The sequence below is a fragment of the Tachysurus vachellii genome, chromosome 7 (assembly GCF_030014155.1).
Source record: "Tachysurus vachellii isolate PV-2020 chromosome 7, HZAU_Pvac_v1, whole genome shotgun sequence".
NCBI classification, from domain to species: Eukaryota; Metazoa; Chordata; class Actinopteri; order Siluriformes; family Bagridae; genus Tachysurus; species Tachysurus vachellii.
In genome coordinates this window covers 23,587,048-23,606,815 of record NC_083466.1, presented here as the reverse complement: position 1 = coordinate 23,606,815, position 19,768 = coordinate 23,587,048, and the positions used below count along the sequence as shown (strand labels likewise).

The following is a 19,768-nucleotide window of genomic DNA, read 5'->3' as shown; positions in this document are numbered from 1 at the left end:
TATACACACACACACAAACACACACACACAGGTTGTTGGTCATAGACCAGTTTAGACCTCAAAATTTATGCCTTTTAACTACAAAACAGATTTCAGGGAAACTTCAGTACAGTATTACATCTGGCTATATAAATATTAATAAATATTATACCTCTCAGACCCCCGGTGTCCCCAGAACCCATTTTAAAATATCACCTTAAGGGATCTTTGGCTGTTTTGACAAAACAATTCTGCATGTGTGGTTCTGCATGTGCTCGATGGATCTATCTTTCTGAGAGTGTATTTAAAAATGACAATAAAATGATAACGATGAAGAAAATAAAATCATACACAACAAATAACATTTTTTTAAATTTATTTTTATTTCTTTATATATATTTATTTATTTTTTTTTAGATTTTTTTTTATTGCTGAAGTTATTGAAGTCTGCCACAGAATCATTTTATAAATTCATCAGTGACGAGGAAAAATATTGTATTATATTTGGTGAGATGCAGTAGGAAGCATTTCAGTTACTTTTCTTGGCACACACAGAGGCATAGCGCTGGGTACAAGGAATATCATTCCAGTTTTTAATGGCTACAGATAACAGAAAAAATAAACTTGTAAATGTCATGGTATTTGAGTTAAAACAAAAGCAACACAACACAAGCTATTAAGATAAAGACAGCTGTAAGAATTTTTACTTACTATCATAGTTCATATGCACACAGCGCTCGTTGTTGTTATAATTATCTGGTTGTCCTGGATTCCATCTGGTGAAAGTCAATTTGGTGCCATCAGACCAAAAAAATTCAAAAGTCTGAAAGATGAGCAGAGGAAATCACAAGGTGTTATAGTCGATTAAATTTTTGTGTTTTTTGTTTTTTACCATGTTTAAGTCAATAAATCATGCACCATACAGTCAGGTTATCCCCTGCTTACCTGCTGACCGTCACTGAGGCCGATGTATGTTGGATTCTCCGTGGGGTCATAATTACGGATAAGAGACTTTATCTGCTGATATTCATTCTCGCTGTGTATTGAGACCAAGTGTGCATCAAAATTCTGACAGAATTTCTAGAAAAACAAACAGAACTGTAACATCATTGCATGTTCTTACCTGCAGTTATTATGCACAATTAAGGAACTGAGACTGTATACATCTCATAAATAAATCTCATTTTAAACTTTATACGGGTACCCAACAGCTATAGTATATATTGACCAAGACATAATCATTCATCTATTTTAAAATAAATACGTATTTCATTTTCTGTCCTGTCCTGTTACTGTGTTAATATTCACAGTCTTTTGCTAATATAAGATTTAACACTGTTTAATACCCATTCCACCAGTGATATGTTAATAAATAATACTTTCAGTAAGTATTAATAATAAAACTACTAATATTTCTTTTTTACCTTTGTGTAAATAGAGAAAATGTAAATACAGTTTTAAAGAATTAAAATAAACCTCTGCAGAAACCCAATCCAGTCTGTCATCGTTGTACAAGAAGCAGCGACCGGAATAGTAGAACCATCCAGCTGGGCATTTCTCAGAAAATGCAATAATTACTTCTGGATCTAGAAAGATATACAATATTTTATATATATATATATATATATATATATATATATATATATATATATATATATATATATATATATATATATATATATGTATATGCCCACACACAGGTACATATTTATATTTACATACGTATATGTACATACACACACTGGCCTTTTCCTTCACTAGAACTAAGCATTACAATTTTCCTTCACTAGAACCAGTATGACAATGTCCCTGTGCAGCAAGCAAATCTATAAACACATGGTTTCCCAAAAGTGTAGCGTTTTACACATAAAATCTTTCTGTTAAATCCTTCTGTTTCAACGTATATACCAAGACAGACTCAATAATGTTGTGATCAGGTCTACTGAAGTCAGGTCTGGGGAAGTAGTGGCCTAATGGTTAGAGAGTCTGACTACTAACCCTAAGTTTGTGGGTTCGAGTCTTGGGCCGGCCACGACTGAGCAAGACTGAGCAAGGCACCGAATCCCCAAACTGCTCCCCGGGCGCTGCAGCATAAATGGCTGCCCACTGTTCCGGGTGTGTGTTCACTGCTGTGTGTGTGCACTTTGGATGGGTTAAACGCAGAGAACAAATTCTGAGTATGGGTCACCATACTTAGCCGTATGTCACGTCACTTTACTGTATGTGGGGGTCAAACCATCACTTACAAGATCCCTTGTAGTCCTCTAAATGGAAGATATTTCTTAACGACATGATTCTTGATTTAGTCTTTTAGCTTTTGGTCTTGGGGCATGGTGGCTTAGTGGTTAGCATGTTTGCCTCACACCTCCAGGGTTGCAGGTTCGATTCCCACCTCCGCCTTGTGTGTGTGGAGTTTGCACGTTCTCCCCGTGCCTCGGGGGTTTCCTCTGGGTACTCTGCTTTCCTCCCCCGGTCCAAAGACATGCATGGTAGGTTGATTGGCATCTCTGGAAAATTGTGTGAGTGAATGAGAGTGTGTGTGTGCCCTGCGATGGGTTGGCACTCCGTCCAGGGTGTATCCTGCCTTTATGGCCGATGTCACCTGAGATCCGAGGTAGTTCGGATAAGCGGTTCGAAAATGAGTGAGTGAGCTTTTGGTCTCAGTATATTCATTTTTGACTGCTATAAATTTCAGTCCTTATTTGTCCAGTTATGGCCTTAATACATTAACTAGCAGCCTTAAGACTCTGTGGTTATAAAAAAATAACCGCTATGCTACCCCAATGGTTTTGTATATTTATAACTTCTGTAATAGGAAATAATCAGTTTGAATAAATAAATTAAATAAAAAGAAAGTAAAGCTGGTACAAATGAGGTATTCTTAATATCATACTGATCTGTGCAGGTATTTTAATTACCTTCCACAATGTCAGGATCAGCCTCTAGAAACCAGAAGAAAGAAAAGAGTAATGTAAGTCCTGGTGGTTACAATTACAATTTAGCTGCTTTTCAAGATTTTAATATTTTAATTTTACCTGATATTGGGTTTGCCACAGCTTAAAAGGAAATTGTGGAAAGGTCATCATTTATGGTCAATTATTTTTTCGATGTTATTTATAGATACAGATGACAAATTTTAATGATGTTCAAAAAGAAAAAAGAAAATAAATTATTAAGAGAGCGATCTGCCAATCACACAATAAAAACCACATTATATATTTATTAATAATATGATATTTTCAAACAACCAAAATTACAGCTGTAATACATTTTATGTAAAATTTTAAATCACATTCACTAACCATTTTATTTTTAGTTATATCCTAATATCCTTAATAGAGTTAAGATTCTTACCCAAAGCTGCTCCTGCTGTGGCGAGAATAAGAAGCATCACCACTTTGGTCTGAGAAGCCATAGTTCTATGTTTTCACGCACTGGAAGAAAAAAACCATGATTTGTGTTAATGTAATGAGAATTGTGTATGTTATACCTCACCGTAACTCCACTTACATCTAATCAGGAGGTTTTACTCGCTTGATGTAACAAATGAAGGTAAGTGATGATGCTTATATAGTGATACTGTCAGGAACTTCCTCTTTCCAAAGAAATTTTTTTTTGCCTAAAACGAATAAATGATCATTGCACAATGTTCTGTGAAGATGCAAAGATAAGGACATGGAAAATTTGAGCTGACGTAGCATGTTATAATGTTTGGACATGTAATTAATTTAACACATTTAATGTTATTGTGGCTGAATCCATTCAGACATGGATTAAGGATGAAAGTATATTTAGACAAAACTACAACTATGCAGTTAACCCCAAATATATTTGGACACTTAGGCCACAGTTACAAATGCAAGAATTTAACTGTATATTACATGAAACTGCTGTTATTTTGTTCATGTTCCTGCAAATTGAAGCCTTATTTTTTTATTCTAGAAGCTGATGAATGGTTTTCCCTGCATTAGATTATCTGTACCCAACTTGATTGATTGTGTCTTGAATTTGGTGTAACAGACGGGTGTTCTAGATGAGCTCAAGGCCATGGTCTATATGGGACTAATTGTGGGGTTCCAGAGTGACTGGTTTTGGTTCTGAAAACACATGGGTCAGTGAGAGTTTGTGTGAATTTTGTTCACCATGTTTTATTTTCTTCTTGTTTGTGTCATCACCCAATGTCTCTCAACTTTTTTACACACAATAAATTTGCTTCTTCATTATTGCTTACAAAAAATTGCACATAAATTCATCATATACTTGTTTCTACATTCTACTGCATGGCACAGAGGTCCCTTCATGTCCCTATCTACAGTACACTGCATACTGTTGAATTGCCTCACAAATATATTTATCCCCTTTGTGTTTTTCCTGTTTTGTTGCATTACAAGGTGGCATTCAAAGTGATTTTGTGGGCTTTTTAAAACTGAATTTACACAACATGCCTACCATTTTGAAGCTGCAAAATATTTAACAGCATTAAAAAAAACAGAATTATGTTTTTTTTACAGCATTAAAAACTGTGAGATTTGCCCTTTCTTTAAGGGAAAACTCTTCCAGCTCCATGAAGTTAGATGGGTTGTGTTGGTGGACAACAATCTTCATGTCATGCCACAAATTCTCAATTTACCTAAAATCACTCAAATGTAGCTTTAGTAGTATGTTTATGCTCATTGTCCTGCTAGAAGATGAACCACCAACCCAGTATTAAATCTCTGGAAGACTGACACAGATTTTTGGAATCAGAAATTGGCTTGTATTCCATCCAGCTTTCAGTCCTGAGCATTTTTTCAGTCCCTGCCACTGAAAAGCATCCCATGCAATGATGTTGCCACCACCATGCTTTATTATGGGTATGATACTCTCAAGAGGATGGAAAGTGTTGGGATTTTTCCACACATCATATCATATACATCAAAATGTCCAATTTTAATCTCATTAAACTAGAGAACCAGAGAGAATGTCTTCCACATGCTGTTTGGATTTGTTTCTTTTTTTTCTCTGACCACCTTCCATAAAGCCCCACTCTGTGAGGAGCGTATGGCTTAAAGTGGTCTTATGGACTGACACCAACATCTCTTCTGTAGATACCTGCAGCTCCAACAGTGTCCAAGGGTCAAGAATTCAAGAAATTTTTATTGTCATTTCAACCATATACAGCTGTTACAGTACACAGTGAAATGAGACAACATTTCTCCAGGACCAAGGTGCTACATAAAAGCAAAAACAGAGCTAAGGACTTAGTAAGTTAGTCCTAGCCACATAAAGTGCATCTGTGCAACCTGGTGCAAACAGTGCAGGACAAGACAAAAATACAGTGCAGAACAAAAGACAGTGCAAACAAAAAATACAAGACATTACAAAAAAGACAATACACAAAAGACAATAAACAAAAACAGCGCATACGAGTGTAAATATTGTATGTTAAATCAATACTACGTGTACAGAAATACTGGAATGAACACAGTATTATACAGTAGCAGCAGTTGCATGAGGTAAAGTATTTGACTGCAAAACAGCAATTAACTGAAATGTGAGACAGCATGTGCAAAGAGCAAAAAACAGTGTCCAAAAACAGCATGTAAACAGGTTGATGGATGTATATTGAAAGAGTGTGTATTTGGTGTAGGTCTGCGCAGTCCATACAGTTGATGTGCATGTGTGTTGTGCTCAGTACAATTCAGTTCAGTTATTAAGGAGTCTGATGGCTTGTGGAAAGAAACTGTTACACAGTCTGGTCGTGGACTGTAGTGGTGCCGTTGTCTTTACATTTTATTATAATGAATATAATAAGGCTCGGTGTGTGGACAACAAACTTCGGTACTCTCATGTTCTCAGTCGCCAGACTTTTAATTGAACCCACCTGGTCCTCTTTTGTGTGTTTGGTTCTTTTCTAATTCTCCCTATATTAAGTGCCTGGGTTTGGTATATGCTCAGTTTCCTACGATTTATATTGCTGTTAAGCATTTGTATTTGAAATTTGAGTCTTTACTTGGTTTTAGATTTTGTTTTTGCCTGGAGCAAAATTTATATATATATATATATATATATATATATATATATATATATATATATATATATATATATATATATATATATATATATATATGTATGTATATATATATATATATATATATATATATATATATATATATATATATATATATATATATATATATATTTTGCGTCTGACTGAACTTTGCCTGTTTTTTACCTGTGTGTCTGGATTACAGTTTGGAAGTTGTGTGTTTCATTACTTTTGCATGTTCAGATATCACTAACCACTGGTCTCTTCGTTTCCTGCTATCTGTGAATCTTATTTCAGTTAGGCTTTGTCATCTTGAAACAGCAGTTTGTTTCAGAGGTCTGTATCACAGGAATCATCTGTTCAGTTTTTTTGCCACTCATGGATTACAAAGCATGATACATTAAAAAACAAACTTTTGCAACTCTTGTGGTTTGGGGTTCATTTTTTGGCCTAAATTGCACACTAGTAAACAGTTCTGACAAAAAAGGTCTAAAATTTGTATTCAATAACTAAGAGATGGAAAAAAGAGTGAAACAATACACAAAACTCAAATTTAATGTGATATATTTTCAATGCTGCAAAACGTATTGGATAAATGGCCAGTGCCTTTACAAAACATGTAAATCAGTTTTATTATTATTATTATTATTATTATTATTATTATTATTATTATTATTATTATTATTCTCTCTTACCTCAAACTGTTGTCCTATTTTGTGTCACAGCTAATATTTAATTTTCAATTAAATGTATTGCTATGGCACTTTTAACAACTGACATTGTCTCAAAGTAGCTTTACAAAAGAATAGAAACATTCATTCATTCATTTTCTATCGCCATTATCAATATATTTAAAACAATACCTCACCGCAACTCCACTTACATCTAATCAGGAAGTTTTACTCACTTGATGTAACAAATGAAGGTAAGTAATGATGCATATATAGAGATACTGTTAGGAACTTCCTCTTTCCAAAGAAACATTTTTTATCTAAAACATATAAATGATATTTGCACAATGTTGTAAACGTTCTGTGAAGATGCAAAGATAAGGACATGGAATATTTGAGCTGAGGTATCATGTTATATTGTTTGGACATAACATTTAATTTAACACATTTAATGTTATTGTGGCTGTACATTCAGTCATGGATTAAGGATGAAAGTATATTTAGACAAAACTACAACTGTGCAGTTGCCCCCAAATATAAGTGGGATTTTTGTTAGGAAATATGACTTATAGATGTTGATGAGATGTAATATTTTTAAATATACAGTGGTGTGAAAGTGTTTGCCCCTTCTTTATTTTTTATTTTTTGCAAATTTGTGACACTTTATTGTTGACAGTGGAGTAAGAGTGCAGTTTGATGGCTGCAGGAAGAAATGACCTGCAAAAAGCTACACCTAGTGTGTGTGTGTTTACATAATTTAGTGCCCAAACCCGGGACTTGAAGAAAAATCTAAAACCAAATAGTAGAATTTGAATTAATTTGTAATGGTTTAAATGGATCAATAATGCTTATGAGTCTTCATATAGACTGTGTAGGAGTCTAAGTGAATTTTATCCTTGGGCAAGAGTATTAATATTCTGCATTACTACTAATAAACATTTGTGGTAAGAGTTTATAAAATTTATAAATAATGGCTAGCCCAGGTGAGGGGACAGAGTGTGAGAATCCTATAGAGCCAGAGTATTCCACTTCACCTTTCAGAACCAGACGAGAACCGATGCAAGAGCTTATCCAATCGCTCAAACATTTGTATTTGGAGAATGAGGTAGATCCGGAAGAGTATTTTTTATTTTACCAGGAAGTCTCATTGAGATCTAAAATCTCTTTTACAAGAAAGTCCTGGCCAAGGTATCAGCCATACATAAACACAACATAGTAAAAACATACATACATACAATAAGGCAAAAATCATTCAAATACAAGGACCACTCAAGAAAAACAACTACATGTCTCCTTTACCACATTTTTTATGATGGTCTTAAATGTATTTGTTGATATACACGTTTCTAATTTAAAGATCTTTTTGCAAGTTATTCCATGCCCATGGTGCATAGTATGAAAATGCAGTTTTCCCCAAATCTGTCCAAACCCTGGGTACATTAAAAAGCAACCACTTGGAGAAGTGTAGCTGATAAGTAGCAGAATTGAGACAGAGGAGGGTACGGAATTGAGACAGAGGAGAGGTAAGCTGGAAGTTAACCTAGCAAAGCTTTATATATAAAAATATACTAATGCCGTTTTCTGCGGGTAGTCAGTGATGTCCAACCCACCAGATCATAAAGAATACAATGCTGAGTAAGGGACTTTGCATTTGTAATAAAGCGTATAGACGCATGATACACTGAATCAATGCTCTGGAAGATGAAGGAGGCTGCATGAATATATAATATGTCACCATAATCAATCACAGACAGAAAAGTAGCTTTTTGGCATTAAAAGTAAAACTAGATTTATTTCTAAAATAAAAGCCAATCTTTATTTTGAGCTTCTTAACTAAATTTGCAATATGTACATTAAATAAAAGTTTGTCGCCCACCCATATACCCAAGTAATTGTACGTGGGTATCCTTTCAATGGATTTACCATCAGACATAAAAATGTGAAGATCATCAAGCAACTGTGGGCGAGTTTTTGAAAAGATCATGTTCTTCATTTTTTTTGAGGATTTAAAACCAATTTTAAATTGAACAGAGCAGTTTGTAATGACTGAAATGCAGTCTGAATCTCTTGCACAGCCTGTGTTATGGAAGGAATGACAGTGTCATCAGCATATACTGCATATCATTTAGAAAAATAGAGAACAGAATGGGTCCCAAAATAGACCCCTGAGGGACACCTTTAGAAATCCCAAGAAACTCAGATTTGTGGCCCTCTGCATTGAGGAGTTGATCTACACTGATCCACTGAGTTTGATCTACAAAATAGTTTCTAAAAAATTTAACAGCATTAGGACTGAAACCCACATCCCCAAGTTTGTTCAGCAACACACAAAAACAACACACATACCAAAATAGGTCACATATAGACACACAATTCAAGTGTACACACTACAATCCTCCTCCCTAACTCTCTTTCCTATCTTTCTCACTTCATCCATCACTCTGTCTGTCTCTCTCTCGCTCGTGTTTTTTCTGCCTTTCTCTCTGGTCTCAGCTTTGTTGTTCTCTACATGAAGAAAGAAGACACAAAGGAAACATTAACTCATCTTTAATTAACCTGGATGTGATTAAAATTAGCTGTAAGCATTGGAAGACTTTCATGGATTAGAGTTTTGCTTAAAGAAGGTAGAATGTACTGAATGATCAATGATTTCCATTAAGACTGATGTGTTTGTGAAAGGTCCAACATACCTGGTTGAGGAATACCTATATGAGTTAGGCTTTTCTGTTTGTTGTGGTCCAAGGAGCAGCTGAAGCTGATATAAAACGTTCAAGTTTAATAAAGTGGAATTGCATGAAAAAAATAACCGTCTTAACTGTGTGTGTGAAAGATTTTTCACCTCTGCTGTCTTTGGCCTTACTGCACCTGTTAAACTGCAGAATCAAAAACCTGGAGAGAAAAGAAATAGAAAGTATTGACAAGGATAAAGATACGAATCATCTGTGGCACTTTTATTTAGATGGGATATTTCTGCTCCATTCTCTTTGAACGTTGTACCAAACAGAACAGAATGGATGCCTGACTTATTGACCAGTTTCTTATCTCTTGTTTCTCAGCGCATGGCAAGTCTGTGATAGAAAATTAAAAAAAAAAAAAACGAAATCAGAAAATGATTTAAGTCACTAAGCTGTGTGATATACTGCATAAACCAAATTCTTGATGGAACTCATGAAGGAGCCAGTGGCATCTAGGATGGAGCTGAGTGTGTGTGTGTGTGTGTGTATGTGTGTGTAAATATGTGTAGCAGTCTTACTTGGGCAGAGTTCTGAACATCTTGCTGAAGATGGCATACTGTCCATCACACACCTTGCACTTGCGTAAATACAATTTCTTCATCTAGAATATATGCGTTATTCATACACAGAGAGGTCAGTGAAAATCTCGTGTGATGAATGTAAAAATAGAAAGAGAAGCAGGCTGAGAGCTGCTCACATTAACTGTGTTGTAGAGGCACTGGTCCAGTGTGTTGTGCACCAGGGGCACAGAGAGATAATAATACCAGTTTGATTGGTACTTTTCTTGTGTTCCACAACTGCAACACACAACATGCCTCAACATCTGCATCACTGAATGTAGGAAAAGGTTCATTCGACATGTAATGTGAGGTGTTGTACCTGAAGCATGATACAGTGATCCCGATTTTGAAGTTTGCCCTGACTGGACATCCAGGGTCCGCACAATATTGCCAACCCAGCTTTCGCCCAGATTAATCCATTTGAACCAAACACTGATAGAGGAATTCATGGGCATCCTACACACAAACACGCGCGCGCAACAGTAAACATGAAGCATTTTCTTTGTGCAATGTCTAATGTGTGTATGTTTTGTGTGTCCTCACGTTCTGTTGGTGGATTGTGAATTCTGGGTTGATGTCTTTAATTTCATTAATCAGGTCCAGGAGGAGAGAATCCTTGCTTCTTCCACCTCCAGGATTGTTCATCTTCTTCGACAAACTCACAAAACAACTGCAAAATCATCCAGTCAAAACATCCCATCAGTTTAACCTTCAGTAATATTCCTGAAGTCTTCCTGAGCTCTTCTCACATTTTCATCTCATTGCTCATCACCCTTATGCATTAAATCAATATGAAGTAGTATTGTCTAGATTCATTAAAACACTATATAAGAGTTTACCTGAGGAGCCTGGCCTCTGGTCTATAGATGTAATCTTTGAGCAAGGTGGCGAGCTCTTGGCAGAAAGTCTCGGCTCTGAACAGACACTACAAACTTGCGTTAACATAGCAGTTGTTTCCAAAATTAGGCAACCTGCAACAAATACACATGTTAGATACACAGTTTTCCAAACCCTAAAGATAAGGGGTGAGAATACAGAATCACAAAGACTATATTTATACATTGGATCACTTATGTTAATATTTATATTATGAGTATACTATTTTTTCTTTTTTACCATTTTATGCACCATAAGGACTGACACTTAATTTTGTTGTACCAAGATAATGAAGATAATGAAAAAATAAATGACTACAATTCATGGCACGTAGAACTTTCACATAGCTGATAAAATCCCTGACCTAATAGTGACATTATATTATGTAGATAAATATTAAACATTAACTGGAGTCAATTTTAAATGTTCAGGAGAATGGGACATTTTAACATGTCTCCGGTTGACAGTCTGACCTCATATAAACTTCTAATATGTTCCTTGTGCATGTATAAACATTACAGCCTCTAGTATTTGGCTGTCCAATACCAAATATTAGTACACAAAAAAAATGTATAAATCGACGTGTCATACCCGCCACAGAGCATTTGCTTGTCTGTGAATGTCACAGCCACTGACATGTCATTTGGGTGTTCCACAGATGGACCTGGAGTCACGCTATTTTTGTTTCCCTTAGAAAGATCTTCGTTTCCCTCAGGCATGAAAAATTGAGGCATAAATTAGAAAGTGAATATTTTGCAATTGTGTTTGCAGGACTGGAGTAAATTTCTACCTTGCACTGTAACTAAACATTTAAATAGGTCGGTCTCTCACCTGGATGTGTTTGGATCTTTATCACTCTTACGGAGTTCCAAGTGTAAAGAAATGATCAACTTTTGTAGCTCTTTGTCAAGCACAATTATTGTGTCTTCCCATTTCTGCTTCCTTTCTGCAGTCTTCATTTCTTGGTCATTTTCCTTCTTCTTGTTTGAATCCACATAGAAGATCTGAAGAGAGCGGGTTTGTGGAGTTTCTCTTAGAGTTTCTGAGCTGATGAGGAATAAATAGATGCTGTTTGGTTTCATGGAAACAAAGAGTCAAATTCTAATTTTTATTTATTTGAGCTCTGCGCCTATCATATGGTTATTGTTTAAACTTACCCTTCTGTATATGCTGCAGGATGGACATTGTTCTTCTTCTATACATAAAGAAACACACAGATATGAGAAGGATTCTTATAAAAACACAACAAATTGTGATGAAAATACTTTTCTTTAACATGCTACATTTGAGGGTAGCTTTGTTCTCACTCTTTCACTGTCTAATTCACTTGTTCGTCATACTAATCCTTATTTTGTTCACCCATAATACAAGAGTGATAAATCCTTCAGCAGGAACCTGCAAGGTTCTGGATGTAGCATTATGAAAACTCTGTACTTTGCAAGTCTGATATTTCATGTGATATAAATGGTAAAATTGTCTGCAAATATTTTGGATAAAAGATGTTCTTACCCTACAGAAAGGCCATCTGGAGATTGTGCTTGCATCACCCTGCTTCTTCTTTAGGGATTCCTCACCAGACTGGGACGTTTCTGTAGATACTGGTGAGGTGCTGAGGAATAAACAGATGCTGTTTGTTCAATTCAATTCAAGTTTATTTGTATAGCGCTTTTTACAACTGACATTGTCTCAAAGCAGCTTTACAGACTATAAACATAGAACAAAAGGTTAATATAAAGAATAATATAAAGATTAATAGAATACAAAATTGAAGATTAATATTAGATATATTTAGTTCACAATGTGTATGTATTTATCCCCAGTGAGCAAGTCTGAGGTGACTCAGACAGCAGTGGCAAGGAAAAACTCCCTTAGATGGTAAAGGAAGAAACCTTGAGAGGAACCAGACTCAAAGGGGAACCCATCCTCATATGGGTGACACTGGAAGGTGTGATTATAAATATACAGTCTGACAAATGTTGTATATGTAAATGTTTGTCACATAAGGCTCTGAGCCTACACAATTTCTGGCCTAATTATCTGTGTTACAGATGTGCATTGCAGATGTGTATCTGTATTGTATCTTACCTTTCTGATATCACATATACAGAAGAAGACACCTGGGCCCACTACAGATAATAAATGAAATACAGAGACAAAAGACAGATACTTATGTTAAATAAATAAATAAATTAGGCCATCCTTAAAAATATTCTTGCTTGCCGTAACCCGACAGACCCTGTCAATTTAGGACAGACTAAATTTTTTTATTTTTTTTGCTTTAAGTCCGACCGACTTGCCGGTTGTAACTTTGCGGGTTTTTTTTTTACTCTTCAAACAACTAATACAAAAGCAATAAAATAATATTAACGGGTTTGTGCACCATAAAACATCTAAAAAATTCATTAAAACAGCTCGACACCTCTTTTAAGTAAAAAAAAAAAAAAACAATATATAGACCTACCTTCCGACCCTTTTTTTTTTTTGGCCTAAATCAATAATTTTTTTAAAACATTTTACAGTTACTTTAATTTTTTTAAGATTTGTATTATTGCTTCTATTAAAATAATGTATTTTTGATATTCTCTTTTTTCTTTTATTTCAAATAGTATGTCCAAAGTGAAACTACAAGTTAATTTACAATTAGACGCTCATAGAAGACAAGCTCAATTAGTATTTTATTGAGCACTTAGTAATATCTAAACTCAGTCATGTTGTACCATTATTTTTATATATATATAATGATGCATTATACGTATGATATAATGATATTATACCGATTGCATCTCAGTATTAATATATTTCAGTTAATTCTCTCATTATAAATATCAGGGCTCTCAAGTTTTAAAGACAGGCAAGCGTGACATCTCCAACACCCCCCAACAAAATAAATAAATAAATAAATAAATAAAATTAAAATAAAAATCAAAAACAATAATGGGGGAGTAAGGATCACTGACCGCAATTTAACCAAATACAAAGTATTTATTTAGTTTCCATTTATTAATTTGTGTGTGTGTGTGTGTGTGTGTGTGTGTGTGTCTGAGAGAGAGAGAGAGAGAGAGAGAGAGAGAGAGAGAGAGAGGGAGAGAGAGAGATTATGACCGGTGTTGTTTATTGTAAGTGTTTCTTGCCTTTTTGGACTCCTTTATCATTTGTAATGTTGCTCCCATTTAAAACAGTTCGGCTCAAGCCCAGACATGTCCCGTCCAGAGACAAGCTGTTTCGTGTTGAGCTTTTGTTCAAACCGACCATCGAAAATATCCTCGCTAATGTTTTTTTTTTCATTGGTTGTTGCGTTAAATCTTATCCCGATAGAACTATTTTCTGATTGGCTATTGTGTAGCCTCTTTTTTTTGATTGGCTGATAAGTGTCAGGCTCGACTAAGAACTGAGACGCGCTTGATTCCCGTCCAGTTCCATATTAAATATATGATAAATAGTCAAAACGTTTTTCTGCGAGAGAAATATGATGTGTGGCGGGAGAGCGTGACAAAAGACCCAAATGAGTGACTGTCACTCTCAATGCGTGACACTTGACAGCCCTGTAAATATATTTCAATTAACAGTCTTTTAATTTAGACCCGTTATTTGTTTCTGAATGAAACTTTTTCTTACCTTCCACCACAAACACGGGCAGCAGAGCATTGTGAATGATCACTAACTAGCTCGTTGTTCTTGTAGTGTGTTTCCTACTGTTTCTAAGCCAGATGTTCTAAGTGTGTTCTCTTGGTGGAACCACAAGAACTGTGACGTCACCCGCGTCATAAGGTTATTAGTTTTGGGCTTCACAATGAAATTATAAAGCCAGTAGGCGGAGCCAGAGGGGTGTCGGAGGGATCCCGCTGATATCTGATTGGCCAGCCCAAACATTTAAACCCACTAAATTTAATTGGCATTATTGGCAATTTGACGCTGATTGAGATTTCACTTCACCACTCATTGGTTGACGTTTGAAAGAGATTAAGATTAATACCCTAACCTAGTTTAGCAGGGAATAGCGTAACGTAACCTAACCTAGTTTAGCAGAGAATAGCATAATGTAACCTAACCTAGCTTAGCAGGGAATAGCATAACGTAACCCATATATATATGTATATATATATATATATGGGTTACGTTATGCTATGCCCTGCTAAGCTAGTTTTGGTTACGTTATGCTATGCCTCACCAGGCTATGTTAGGTTACGTTATGCTATGCCTCACCAGGCTATGTTGGGTTACATCATGCTATGCCCTGCTAAGCTATGTTAGGTTATGCTATGCCTCGCTAGGCTGTGTTATGGTGCTTGGTGCTGTGCCTTGCTGGGCTATGTTGTGTTGCGTTGCATTGTGCTGCGCCTTGCTAGGCCGTGTTAGGTTACGTTACGCTATGTTGTGCCTCGCTAGGCTGTTGTGATGCGTTGTGCTGTGCCTTGCTAGGCTATGTTGTGTTGCATTATGCTATGCCTTGCTAGGCCATGGTTACGTTGCGCTATGTTATGCCTCACTAGGTTGTGTTGGGCTGTGCCTTGCTGGGCTATGCTGTGTTGCGTTGCGTTGGGCTGTGCCTTGCTAGGCCGTGTTGGGTAATGTTAGGCTATGTTGTGCCTTGCTAAGCTTTGGTGATACGTTGTGCTGTGCCTTGCTAGGCTATGTTGTGTTGCGTTATGTTATGCTATGCTTTGCTAGGCCATGTAGGTTACATTGCACCATGTTGTACCGCGCTGGGCTGTTGTGATGTGTCGTGCTGTGCCTCGCTAAGCTGTTATGATGCATTAGGCCATGCTTGCTAGGCGTTACGTTGTGCTGTGCCTCGCTAGGCTGTTGTCATCCGTTAGGCCGTGCCTTGCTGTGCGTTTTGTTATGTTATGCTGTGCCTCGTTTAGCTGTTATGATGCGCTGTGCCTTGCTGGGCGTTATGTTGAGTTGTGCTATGCCTCCATAGGCTGTAATGGTACGTTATGCCATGCCAAGTTCCAAATCTGGGAAAGGCACTGTGAAGCATCCTAACTGCTGCTTCTTCAATTATTTAATAGCTGGACTTATCCGAGGTTTTTGCAGGAGTGTCTTGGTTGCCTACTCATTAGTTTGCCTATAATAATTTGCTTTCTGCTGTTAAAGAACCTGAAATTGTCGATTCTTTGTTGGAAAAGGAAGTTAAGACTGGATTTCTTGTTGGGCCTTTTGGAAGTCTCCTTTCTCTGGTTGTTGGATGGATCCTAGAGGGATGGCTACTCAGGGGATATTCAGGGAGGAGGCGCTTGGTTTCTCGTGTTCTGTTTGTGAGTGAGCTAGCACTGCTGCTAGCTCTCCTCCTCCTCTGCTGCTGCTAGCTCTCCTCCTCCTCTGCTGCTGCTAGCTCTCCTCCTCCTCTGCTGCTGCTAGCTCTCCTCCTCCTCTGCTGCTGCTAGCTCTCCTCCTCCTCTGCTGTTGTCCCTAAAGGTAGCTGAACCAGGAGTGGAACGTGTTTTTAAAAAAAAAAAAAAAAAAAGGTTCTGGTTGTTCCTTGAAAAATTGGGATGGCATGAAGTTCATGATGTTCTGGAGTCTTCTGCAGCCTTGAATCGTGTAAAGACGCTGCGCCTTCCGTTGGTTTTGGGTTTTTTTTAATGGTCAGTGGTTGCTAGTAAATGGCAAAGGAACTGCTTTCCGTGCCTGATAATAACATGTCCTCTGCTCTGTTGGTGTTTTACTAATAAGTTTGGCTAGTGAAATGCTCGCTTTAATCCTCTGCTGGCTCTTCAGTTAGCAGGAAGAGCCAGGGAGGATTGCCTGGTATGGTCTGTTTGGGGGGGATTTTGTCTTGCTGCTTTCCCAGTTAAATGGGAGATTGTCCCCCCATGAAGCTGCTGCTGTTCCCTCACTAGCTTTCATGGAGCTCATGAAAAGGATGGGGAATTCAGAACAGAGCCATACCGCCAAATTATATGTCAAGAATTGTCTTTATTTTGACTCAACTGACTGAGATATATATACACACACACACACACACACACACACACACACTATATATATATATATATATATATATATATATATATATATATATATATATATGCTTTTAAAGTGCAAAACAGATTTCAGGGAAATTGGCTATATAAATATTAATAAATATTATACCTCTCAGACCTCTGGTGTCCCCAGAACCCATTTTAAAATATCACCTTAAGGGATCTTGGGATGTTTTGACAAAACAATTCTGCATGTGTGATTCTGCATGTGCTCGATGGATCTAGCTTTCTGAAAGTTTTTAAAAATGACAATAAATGATAACCATTAAGAAAATAAAATCATACACAACAAATAATATTTTTTTTTTGATTTTTTATTGCTGAAGTTATGGGAGTCATTTTAGAAATTCATCAGTGACGAGGAAAAATATTGTATTATATATGGTGAGATGCAGTAGGAAGCGTTTCAGCCACTTTTCTTGGCACACACAAAGGCATAGGGGTTGTCACAAGGAGTATCATTCCAGTTTTCAGGGCTATAGATAACAGAAAAAATAAACTTGTAAAGGTATTTGAATTAAAACAAAAGCAACACACCACAAGCTATTAAGATACACACAGAAGAAGAATTTTTACTTACTACCAGCATTCATGTACACACAGCGCTCGTTGTTGTTATAATTATCTGGTTGTCCTGGATTCCACTTGGTGAAAGCCAATTTGGTGCCATCAGACCAAAAATATTTATAAGGCTGAAAGATGAACAGAGGAAATCACAAGGTGTTTTAGTTGAATTTTTTTTTTTACCATGTTTTTAAATCATGCACCATACAGTCAGATGATCCCCTGCTTACCTTCTGACAGTCACTGAGGCCGATGTATGTTGGATTCTGCGCGGGGTCATGAGTACAGATAAGAGACTTTATCTGCTGATATTGATTCTCACTGTGTATTGAGACCAAGTGTGCATCAAATTTCTGACAGAATGTCTAGAAAAACAAACAGAACTGTAACATCATTGCATGTTCTTACCTGCAGTTATTATGCACAATTAAGGAACTGGCACTGTATACATCTCATAAATAAATCTCATTTTAAACTTTATACAGGTACCAAACAGCTATAGTATATATTGGCCAAGACATAATCATTCATCCATTTTAGAATAAATATTTAATTTTCTGTCCTGTCCTGTTACTGTGTTACTGTTCACAGCCTTTTGCTAATATAAGATTAAAACCCATTTCACCAGTGATATGTTAATAAATAATCTTTTTCACAATTTTTTTTACCTTTGTGTAAATAGAGCAAATGTAAATACAGTTGGAAAGAATTAAAATAAACCTCTGCAGAAACCCAATCCAGTTTGGCGGCGTTGTACAAGTAGCAGCGACCAGAATAGGAGGTCCATCCAGTTGGGCAGTTCTTAGAAAATGCACCCTTTACTGCCAGATCTAGAAAGATATATTTTATATATATGTGGCGGGAGCGGAGTGGGTGCGTTAGAGGGGGACACGTGAGAGCCGTACAACTAAGCACACAAACCCAAGTTTATCTAATTGTAACCAATTCGACTACGCCACCCGGGAGGGTTAAACCCAGGAAATAGGAGTAAACCCCAGTGTTTGTTATCAGATCACACAAGTTCGATTCTCTTAACAATAAGTGTAGGCAAGAAACGTGGGCATCATATAAAAGTACAACGTTTATTGAAAACTGGCAATTTAAGAGGAAAACTCACTTAAAATATGCTCAACACTGAAGAGCCATTACTAGCAGCTCCCACAAATATTACAAAGGCAAACTAAAAAAAATGAGAAAAACGTCCTCACTGGGAAAAAGGCCTAGTGACAGACACTATCAGACAGAAACTATCATAATTAAGTACGGGGCTGGGGTTACCCACCGAGGCGATCACCAGCGCTAATTATTCAAACGCACACTTACACACACACCTCACCGTGAACTCAGATCACACACTCGTACACTTCAAGAATGTCGCACGGCACACGTTGAAGTAGCACCACCACCAAAAAGATCTTTCACCCGTGGGAACCCAGCTCCTGAAAGAAATCAATAACACAACAAATACATCTCCTACACAGAAATAAAATGAGAAACAAATGGAAGTCCCGATTCAACACAATAGAAGACTTTGTAAAAAGTTTGAGGGAAACAGGGCTCAAGGGAGCGACCACGTCGTTCTCAGGCCAGCCCCAAGAAATGCGCGATCTTCCACCCCAGAGCAGACCAGAACAGGTCAGTTAAGACTAGCACAGAAACCAGACGGCAGCAGCAGAAGTCCCTTTAAATCGTGTAAGCTGATATTATTCGCTCGGCACGCAGTGGAGGGAAAACCCAAACTGCAGTGATAATCGCACAGGACGAACAAGAGGGAGAATCCAAATGCGAATAGATGAGTTCACGAGGATCAATTCACCGCTCAGGATACGCAGCCCTCACATAACCCGCTGTTAAACTGAAAGGAGGGCAGTAACCAGATTCGAACAGCATCCGACAGGGACACACACAATGAGGAAATGACAGGCTGAAACCGCTGTAGTAAGAGAAAAAGGGGGGGATACGGACATGACGCATCCCAGGGTCAAAACCAACCCGCTCTAAATAGTGCCTGCTCGATACTGATTGGTGGTCAGGAGCGTCAATCACCACTCGTATCTCGTTCGTACGGTCACAATCCACCCCCAGCTTCTGCATCGTCGCCGATGCATCGACGGTGAACTAACCCGAAAGCCCACCCTCTTAACCTTCAGTCCCAAGGACGGAACAAAGCCACAGTTGTACTACCCACTATACGAGACACCGTACCCGGCCCCAGTGATCGTGGGAGGTGATTTACATTAGAGTGCTGCCCAGCAGTACTCCTTCCAGTCCTTCTCACCACACTCTCACCCACAAAAGTAGAGGGTAAAGGAAGGTTCACTGCTGGCTGCACATTCACTCCTGCCTCAGGGATTTCTTCGGATTC

The 19,768-nt window shown here is 37.3% G+C and overlaps 2 protein-coding genes across 3 annotated transcripts; both read right to left on the bottom strand.

Moving 5' to 3' along the window:
- Positions 1 to 338: 338 nt before the first annotated feature.
- Positions 339 to 6,910, bottom strand: LOC132848955 (lactose-binding lectin l-2-like). 2 transcript variants are annotated; one of them, XM_060875066.1, is made up of 8 exons: positions 6,891 to 6,910; positions 3,334 to 3,413; positions 3,015 to 3,035; positions 2,898 to 2,921; positions 1,456 to 1,565; positions 925 to 1,059; positions 691 to 802; positions 339 to 579 (listed from the first exon to the last, which is right to left on the bottom strand). In XM_060875066.1, exons 2-8 carry the CDS (start codon positions 3,392 to 3,394, stop codon positions 509 to 511), a joined length of 534 nt encoding a protein of 177 aa, XP_060731049.1. In that variant the 5' UTR covers positions 3,395 to 3,413; positions 6,891 to 6,910; the 3' UTR covers positions 339 to 508. The 2 variants fall into 2 exon arrangements, with proteins under 2 accessions (XP_060731049.1, XP_060731048.1); XM_060875065.1 differs by lacking the exon at positions 6,891 to 6,910 and adding an exon at positions 3,490 to 3,553.
- Positions 6,911 to 17,143: 10,233 nt separating this feature from the next.
- LOC132849248 (C-type mannose receptor 2-like) lies at positions 17,144 to 19,497 on the bottom strand. The gene is made up of 6 exons (XM_060875503.1): positions 19,365 to 19,497; positions 18,791 to 18,842; positions 18,124 to 18,328; positions 17,634 to 17,768; positions 17,420 to 17,531; positions 17,144 to 17,315 (listed from the first exon to the last, which is right to left on the bottom strand). The coding sequence occupies exons 1-6, from the start codon at positions 19,495 to 19,497 to the stop codon at positions 17,215 to 17,217; spliced, it is 738 nt and encodes a 245-aa protein (XP_060731486.1). The 3' UTR covers positions 17,144 to 17,214.
- Positions 19,498 to 19,768: the final 271 nt, after the last annotated feature.